At 40.7% G+C, this 9,113-nt stretch overlaps 1 protein-coding gene across 5 annotated transcripts in view; it reads left to right on the top strand.

The window, feature by feature from the left end:
- Positions 1 to 9,113, top strand: part of TFAP2D (transcription factor AP-2 delta) — a 49,935-nt gene that overhangs the window by 10,168 nt on the left and 30,654 nt on the right. For all 5 annotated transcript variants that reach the window (XM_015859874.2, XM_015859877.2, XM_015859876.2 and 2 more), the window contains one exon: positions 7,459 to 7,624. In XM_015859874.2, the coding sequence (XP_015715360.1) occupies positions 7,459 to 7,624 (166 nt within the window). The remainder of the gene's footprint in view (positions 1 to 7,458; positions 7,625 to 9,113) is intronic.

Raw genomic sequence — 9,113 nt, 5'->3', positions numbered from 1 at the left:
GGACGCACCTCATTGCCACCCCCTGCTCTGGCAATCTGGAGTTATCAGGCCAACCTCCGCCCCCAAAAAGGGTGCCTAAGGGTCCCGTGCTCCCCTTCTCCTCCCCTCCCTCAACACCTCCTGGCCCCGCAGCTCCCAGCCCGCCTGGCAGAGGCGGAGCTCTGGGCTCTGAGGATGGTGTCCCGGACCTCAGGCAGGGCAGCTCCCCTCATTGTCTTCCCTTTGTTGTCCTCTTCCTTCTCTTTTCTTGCCTCTTCTGAACCTTACAAGAGCCTCGGGACTCCCGTAATAGCCCACCATTGTGCTCAGATCCTAATGCACTGTCATTAGCGCTGTTGTCTTTTTCTCCTCTTTTCTTCTCAGTACCAAGGGCCAATTTAAATCGCATTAAAATCCTAAATAGCTGGCTTAATTAATGGCTCTCGCGGCTCCAGCTGAGATAATCTCCAGCCGACTAAAACCACCGCCTTCCCCAAACAGGGCGGTGAATTTCAGCGCTCAGGATGTTTCGGGACAGGGAAGAGAATGGAGGAGGCAGAGCGCTTCTCTGGCTGCTCCCTTAGGAAAGGGTCCTGCTGGGAGCAAGACCTTTGGGACAACTGTAGGGAAGGGGCCTGAGGATGAGTGTTGGTTTGTTGGTAGTTGTTTTGTTGTTGTTATTTTGTTGTTGTTTTGTTTTTCTTTCTGTTTGTCCTTCTCTTTTGATCCGTAAAGGGATCGTTCCCGGCTGCAGCAGCCCGTGGTACGGCTCCCATCCGCGGTGGGGGTTGTGCAGTTCTTCAGTCCTGCTGGGATAGAGGTTGTTTATTATGTGGCTTTTTTTTTTTGTCTTTTGCTCTACTCTGAGCTCTGGGCTGCTGTAATCTGCACAGTGCTGGCTTGGCTCTCCATAACACACAGCACACAGAGCATCCTTCAGAGAACCCCCGTATCCTTCAGACTCAGGGCACAAGTGTGTAGAAACACGTTCATAGACACGCACGCTCACTCACACTCGAACTGCCGAAGTATCGCTCGCACACCCCCACAGAGAGCACAACCTCTCCCTCCCACACTGCTCATTCCCTCCCCATCGCACTACTCATGCATGGGACCCCACGTACACAGCTTTAGAGCTCTATGAGACACATGCACCCCACAGCACACACAGCTTGCACCAGCTTTCTTCCTGCAGCAACACGAGGCACAGCACAGACTCACACACCCTATCCAGCAACACACAGCTGTTTTCCCAAAGTGATGATAAGTTCCTATGGGTTGTGTATATGAAGGAAGACTTAAGTAGATTTTTGTTCTACTGCCTTTAGATGCTTTATGGGCTATATCACTTATAGAATCATAGACTTAGCATAGGCAGAAGACCTCCAAGATCATACAGTCCAACCATTCACCTACTACCAACATTTCCCCACTAAACCATGTCCCTCAGTATAACATGTAAACTCGTTAGAGTCCTGAGTGACTGAGACTTCAGATAATTTTGCATCTTGATGCAATATTCAAAGCTGACTTCCCATAAAAATCACCCTTATTTATATTATCATGCTTTGTGCTGTAATTCCTTGCTTCTCCCAAGGTTGTCTATATTTAAAACTCTCGATGCTCTTAGTAATCATGGAAGTTGTACGTGGATAAGAGGCTGGTCTTAAAAACTTCTGATCATCTCCCCAGTCTTATCGCTAGTTTATATATATATATATATATATATATAGTATTCAGATATATACATATATATAATATACATGTATATATGCATATATAATATGCTCAGTGCATCCAGGCATGTTTGTGTTCCCTTAGCAGGAACACTGTAGTGAGGGGTATTATCTCAGAGCAGCTTGCGCTGTTCTACATGCTGCAAAGTTTATAAGCATAAATGAAACAAAGAAATAGACAAAAACAAATAACTGGTGGGGGGGGGAAGGGAAGTCTACTATGTTTTTTCCTGACTTGTGTCAATGAGTTTTAGAACTTTGAGCATTTAACTCCTGAGTTTAATGACTGGATCATTTGAGGATAATTTGGATAACGTTTGCAATTGCTTATAGGCCTTTTGGGAGATGAACACTGGATTAAATAATGCTCAGAAACCCCTACATGGTTAAGTGCATGGTTAGGTTTGTTGCTTGCTAGGGGGAAAAAATGGCCTAAGAAAGATAGGTTTCTATGTCTTCATTTTGTTACATGCTGTAAACCTGCTAGAATTTCAGAACTGAAATACAGTATAAGCTGCAGACTCCCATAAACAGCACCTGTAGATATAAATAATAAACTAATAAAAGGCATAGTGCATTATTAATATTTTATGTAAGACTAATCATTAGGCACTCATGAGTGCTTATTCTTAATAACCTACAGAAGGATACGCACAAATTTAACCTGAAAAACAAAATAAACAGTACTTCTGTGCTGTTGTCATTAGTAAATTATGGTGTTTCCTCCTATTACTGCATGATATTTATGAATGAGTATCTTGGGATGGGGAACTACCACCTCTTGAATGAATATGTGTCATGTGGCATCTGTTACAATTAACAGATAAGATATAATGTAGCAGAATGTCATCATGTATCTATAAAAATACAGAGATGATTAAAAAATATTTGTATCCGAAGTGCAAAAAATTGTTCAGTAACATCAGCATCAGTCTCTCATTTGTAATAGAAAATGATAAAGCAAACAAGAATATGGATTTGTCAGTGAGGAGCTGCACAAATACTTGACTCTGAGGGCATCAAGGAGGCTTACCTCTCAACTGATGCCCAAGTGCATAGCTGAGTCAGAATGAATCTTCTCATTCTAGCAACCCTATTGTCCTGTTCAGTTCATCTATAACCAAAACGGGCCAAGCTTCTTTATTTTTCTTGAGTTAGCAGGATTTTCATTATGTCAATGAGATTAGACTATGCAGCTCTTGGGTTAAAGCATGTCTCTATAGTTCTCGTTGCTGTCATTCCACAACTCTTCGTCAGCGTGTGCTGGCCTTTTGCACCGACCTGCACAACTTGATGGGGATACAGGAACAAGGAAGGAAAATACTCTTCCAAATGCTTGCTGCGATTATCTTTTTCAATACAACTTAGCCTACCCTTTTTTTTTTCATTATAGATGTAGGAAACAAAGCAAAAGTGCACATTTCATAAAACCAGTCAGCTACAAAAAAGAGGGAAAGCTGATAAAAATTAGTGTAATCTTTCCTCCTCCCTTTCTTTCAGAACATTTGAAATTCATTTAGATTCACCAAGGAGATTCAGTATAAAGAAGAACTAGGCCTGGAGCCTTTCTGCATGTGCTGTTTGCTGCACAAAGTTGTTTTTCCTTTCAGAACAACTGTATTGGTTGAAATCAACAAGAAGGTGACAGATCAGAGGGTAAAATTCTATCTTGAAGAGGAAGTAATTGAATACAGTTGGATGAAGCCCTAAAGATGGTGGAGTGTGCCTAAAATTTTCCCTTCCTTCTTTTTATTTCCCAACTTGGTTGTAATATAACAGATATCATGTCTTCATCTGAATCGTGTCTTGCTAGTGCCTTTAGACCTCTGTGCCTGTAACAGAACAGCTACCACCATCTCCAGCTGCATTCAGTGCAGTATCTTATGGCAACAGATGATGTGTGATCAATATTCACTCTGAGGATGTAATCACTGATGGAATAAACTGTTGCCCTTTAAAGATTCTCACCATTCAAAGGCTCATCTCACATTACACCCATAGAAGGCTATTGATGTGTGACCAACTAGATAATTCTACTTGCTCCAGAGCTCCTTCTCCTTGCTTTGTATCAGGATCATTTGTGTGGGCAAAATCAGGAAGCAACGGACAGTTTTTCTTTCTTTATGTACATGGCAGGCACATTTGTTTGTCTTGAATATGTGTTGGGTTGTTTTTCTGATGAATTGATAACTTCCTATGTATCTTAGCACCAAAAGATAGTCTGCAAAGACCTCTGAAGAAACCAAAATCTGCTAAGAGGAGTAGGGTTCCCTAGGTTTGACCTGATAGCTTCCTGAAAAATATAATTTACATTTAGTTTTTGAGGACATTTGTTTCTTCAGCTAGTGTTAGCATCCCAGATCTCCAACACCATGTTGTCACAAGGCCGTTCAGGTGACTGAGCATGGACTGAACCATCCAACAGCTCTCACAGCACCATTGTGTTGATGGGAAAGTTTGCTGTTGTCAGTGATGTTCAGTGCAACATAAACATGCCTTGTCCTCCCCTCATTGAGCTGTACTTGCTCACAATATCATTCATCCATTCTAAAGGAGTGTGGAGGAAGGAAGAGGCTAAATGGTGTTTGTTTGAAAGGTACAGCCCTTCATAAACTCACAGAACGATAGAATGGCCTGGGCTGAAATGATCATCTAGTTTCAACCCCTCTGCTATTTGCAGGGTCTCCAACCACTAGACAGGTTGCCCAGAGCCACATCCAGCCTGGCCTTGAATGGTCTCCAGGGACAGGGCATCCGCAAGATGCTTGGGCAACCTGTTCCAGTATTTCATCTGGGAGTGTGGTTGCACCTAGCCCTTCCTAGCATCTTTGGTCAGAGTTGCTCCTTTTTCTGTTTACCATCTGATGTAAAGACCAGGATCTGATCTGCCTCCTCTCCATGGTGCTGTCTATAGGAGGAGAGCCTTTCCTTTAAATCTGTGCACAGTTTGCAACCAAGACATAGCTTTGTCTGGAAAGCACCAAGCCGCTCTCTGTTGTCGTGTCAATGAATAATTAATATACTGAAATAATTATATGCAACAGATTTTACCTCCTTGTAATTTACAACTTGTTCTCTGTGTTTCTGGAAAGCAAATTGCTTAGACTTATTTTCTCTTACTTTTAACCCATACTTGACTTACCTGGAGTTGCTTTGCTTAAGACCATACCGCACAGTCAAAATACTCTCAAACACCACAAGCTGTAAACAACCTTCTACTAAATAGTAATGAGATTATGCGATCCACTAAATTCTTGTTTGGGTAGGAGCAGCTGCAGGGTAACATATTTTTGGATTAAAGGAACAATTATTTATCTGGCATAAATGGGGCACATACTGACTTAACCTGGCAAGGAGATAAAGTTAATATCACACTAATTCCATTGCAGTCTTGCTCATTATAAAATTCACAGTCTTATTGAAGTAAATAAATATGTAACCATTGCTACTGTTTTCTTGACACACACATGTAAGCGTGTATGTATATATTTGTGTATCAGTGTGGCAAGAAATACCAAACAAACAAATCTACTCAGTGTTAACACTCCTCACAAATGTACCTGGCAGACTAGAAGTTTGAAAATGTTGATGGAAAATATTGTCAGGTTTCTGTGCAACCTTGCCTCAAACAAGGGGAATAAAAAGGAAAAACCTATCAGGCATGTGGTACCAGATTTCTGCATTTGAGCATCTGAACTCATAAATTGCAACTTTCAGCTTTGCAAAACTGTGCCCAAGCGCCCTTGATGCTTGTATGTTTTTGCTGATGCACAATTTATCTCCATATTCTGTCTGAGAATATCTATCCTGTGGTATAATTGGAAAAGTCATAAAATAACCTACTGTACTGAGTCAGGATCTCACCCATCTGGGATTTATACCAAGAGATGTTCTTTTCTGGTTCTGCTGTCAGCACAAATGTTTAAATATACCATCAAGATCTGAAATTTTTGGAGAGAAATTCTGTTTTCTTTATGCAAGCAAGTAATAGCCTGCCTTTAATGAATTCAGTCCTTGTGTTACACTCCTCTGACTCTGCTTAAGCTAGAACTGATATAATCACCTTGTTTTTAAGAAGATTTACATGTGAAAGAAGGAGAAAAAGTGTTAGGTCTGGTCTAAAGTGAGTGATCTCTTCTCTTCTCTTCTCTTCTCTTCTCTTCTCTTCTCTTCTCTTCTCTTCTCTTCTCTTCTCTTCTCTTCTCTTCCTCTTCTCTTCTCTTCCTCTCTCTCTCTCTGTCTCTATCTTCTCTTCTCTTTTTCTCTTCTCTCTCTCTTTGTCCTCCTTTCTCTTCTACTTCCCTTCCCTTCCCTTCCCTTCCTTCCTCCTTCGCTTCCCTCCTTCCCTTCCTTTACCCTTCCCTTCCTTCCCTGTCCCTTCCCTTCCCTTCCCTTCTTCCCCTTCCCTTCCCTACCCTTCCCTTCCTTCCCTTCCCTTCCTTCTTCCCTTTCCCTTCCCTTCCCTTCCCTCTTCCCTTCCCTTCCCTTCCCTTCCCTTCCCTTCCCTTCCCTTCCCTTCCCTTCCCATCCCACCCCATCCCATCCCATCCCATCCTATCCCTTCCCCTCTCTTCTGTTTTAAAAATTCAGATAATTAACTGATTATTTAAGCCTAACCAAGTGAGTTCTTACAGTGCTAAGAGTTTTAAGTGTTCACAGAAAAGAAATATTAATATATATAATGGTATTTTAAAAAACACAGTGATTTTCCTATAAGATGAATGATGAGCACACTTAAATTCTGTCCTAAGAAGGCCTTTTTATATTGCTGTCCTTGCAGAAAACACCTGAACTCCTTCCAGTAGTGCACTGAACAATATAATATTTTATATCACTGTCACATGCAGCTGATTCTTTTTTTTCATCTTTCCCACAGGGAAGTATTGTGCATGCAGTGGTAAGATTCATTTCTTCCACAGAATTTTTAGTCAGGATGGAGAAGGCAGGTCAAAGAAGAGTATTTTGCACTTGGTGATGAGATATTTGCTAGTCCTTAAGATTTTTGCTCTATCCTCTTGGATCAAATCCAGAAAAAGTTTATTTCTCTCACTGTCTCATAAGCTTTGACTTAAAAGATCCGTTTTACCCAAGGAGTTATTGATCACAACTTCACTGAAAGATTTGGTGATCATTCAGCAGTTTTAGACCCAATCCAAGTAATTGCCACTTTCAAAAGGTAAACAATTTCAGAACTAATCTGAGATAAAGTGATAGAGCTCAATAGATTTCAATAATTAATGACATTTGAAGATTTGACCTGACTTTAGAAGGATTGTTCTGGCTTCAACTTACTGCAAACCTTTAGTGCCTCTGCATCTCTGTGACCCTAAACACCTCTGTGAGAGTCAAAATGATCATTCCTCATTGGAACCAATGTTTTAGATTTTTAACCAATTGCATTATTTTTTTAAAATCACAAGTGATACCTGAATCTTGTTCAATCATGTGTTTTCACCATACCTGACACACGAGTCTTTCAATGACATTGTGCAATTTTTATCAAGCACGAAATGTGATGAAGTAGCCATAATGACCTATTCTGCATGTAAAACTTAAGAGATCCAATAGTTTGCTCTTCCTGAACTAAGTAATCATGCATCCTTCCCAAAGCAAATGATGTAATATTAAAAACAACAAGAACAACCACAACAACAACACACAATGTAATTGTTTCTCATGACTGAATCTGTCAAAATATGGAATTTGAAGATTTCCTCACCCTAACAGTTCATTTGCACTACAGGTGGTACCTGCGTTGTTAACCCCACTGACCTGTTCTGCTCTGTACCTGGTCGCTTGTCTCTACTCAGCTCCACTTCAAAGTACAAAGTGACCATTGCAGAGGTGAAGAGACGCCTTTCACCGCCAGAATGCCTCAACGCTTCCCTCTTAGGAGGTATTTTGAGAAGGTAAGGTGAAGGCAAGAATAACAATTACTAGGCATTGCTGTCTATGTGACATTATGTGATTCCACTTGCCTCAAGTAAATGTTCTCTTAACCTGCTTGGATAGGTGGTTGCAGTTTGGGAAAGCAGAAGGAGACTGATTAGGAGTGAATACAATTTCTGAGGAAAATTTCAATGAAAATAAGAAAAAAACTAAGAATGCATTTATTTTCTTTACAGAAAGCTTACATTATCATTTTATCTTAATCCCTCAGTTCAATTATCCATAAGAGATAGACAGGTATTGTTTGCTTGGTTATAAAATGGAATTTAAAAAAGTTGTGTATGCAGAAAATCTCACCAGCATTACAAATCTGACTGCTTTGAGAAGCTATTTCAAAGTAAATTGTTTTACCAAGTGTGAAACAGCAACAACTATACCAAAACTAAACAAAACAAAACCCTAAGAAATGAAGGTTTAGAGATGCATCATTCTTCCATTAACTCTTTCTTGCCTTATCATATAATTGTCTTGGAACCTTAGAATGGCCTTAGTTGAAAAGGACCATAATTATCATCTACTTTCAATCCCCTGCTATGTGCAGGATCATCAGCCAGCAGTCCAGGTGCCCAGAGCCACATCCAGCCTCCAAGGATGGGGCATCCATAACCTCCTTGGGCAACCTGTTCTAGTGCATCACTACCCTCTGAATGAAAAACTTCTTCCTAATATCTAATCTAAACCTCCCCTTTAGCTTTTTGAGCATGGATAGGAGTAAGTTAGCAGAAGGTGCTGTTTTCATTTTCTTTTCATTGTATGATGCTGGAGGAGAAGCAAGTAATTAAGTACTATTTTGCCTCTGACCCTCCACTGGCCAGAGTACACACTTGCAGAGAGTAGTAACAGAAAGGAAGAAAGTGGCACATTCTGCCTCACAGTACAAGTGGAAAACAAGGAGGCAACCGTAATTCAGCCAGGCATGTGAGAGTTGCAGTGTCCCTGAGGCGTCAACTTAGATGGCATGAGCTACTTGAATGCCCTTTGATCAAAACTAGCTGTAAAGTTATTGGCTATTTCATTGCTGTCACTGAAGGCCACACTGATCCTCGTATGCACACTGAAAGTTATTTTATCCAACCTGCATTATTCTAAGATACTTAGCAGTCTAATATCTGTCTCAAGACATCTTGCAGAATAAGGACAAGGTTGCAAATATTTTTTTCATGGACATACGCCCCACTGAACTCTCTTCATTGGCACTGAAAACCAAAATCTACATATACAAAAATTTTCTTCTGTTATTTGCTTCACCCTGAAGATGCCATCAGCAAAGAGTCACAGAAATATTCACTTGAAATACTCACACTACAGACTTCATCAACAGCACTGCAAGCTATTGAGAAAGCAAGGGCGCGAGGTTGAGCATGGTGACTCAGTTCTCTCTTTTGTTAAAATGCTAGAATTATCCCCATAAGTTTTTGACCCAGACCAAATATCACTCTTCCAAATCAC

The sequence above is a fragment of the Coturnix japonica genome, chromosome 3, assembly GCF_001577835.2.
Source record: "Coturnix japonica isolate 7356 chromosome 3, Coturnix japonica 2.1, whole genome shotgun sequence".
NCBI lineage: Eukaryota > Metazoa > Chordata > Aves > Galliformes > Phasianidae > Coturnix > Coturnix japonica.
The sequence above is the reverse complement of the archived record's forward strand: the minus strand, read 5'-3'. Positions and strand labels throughout refer to the sequence as shown.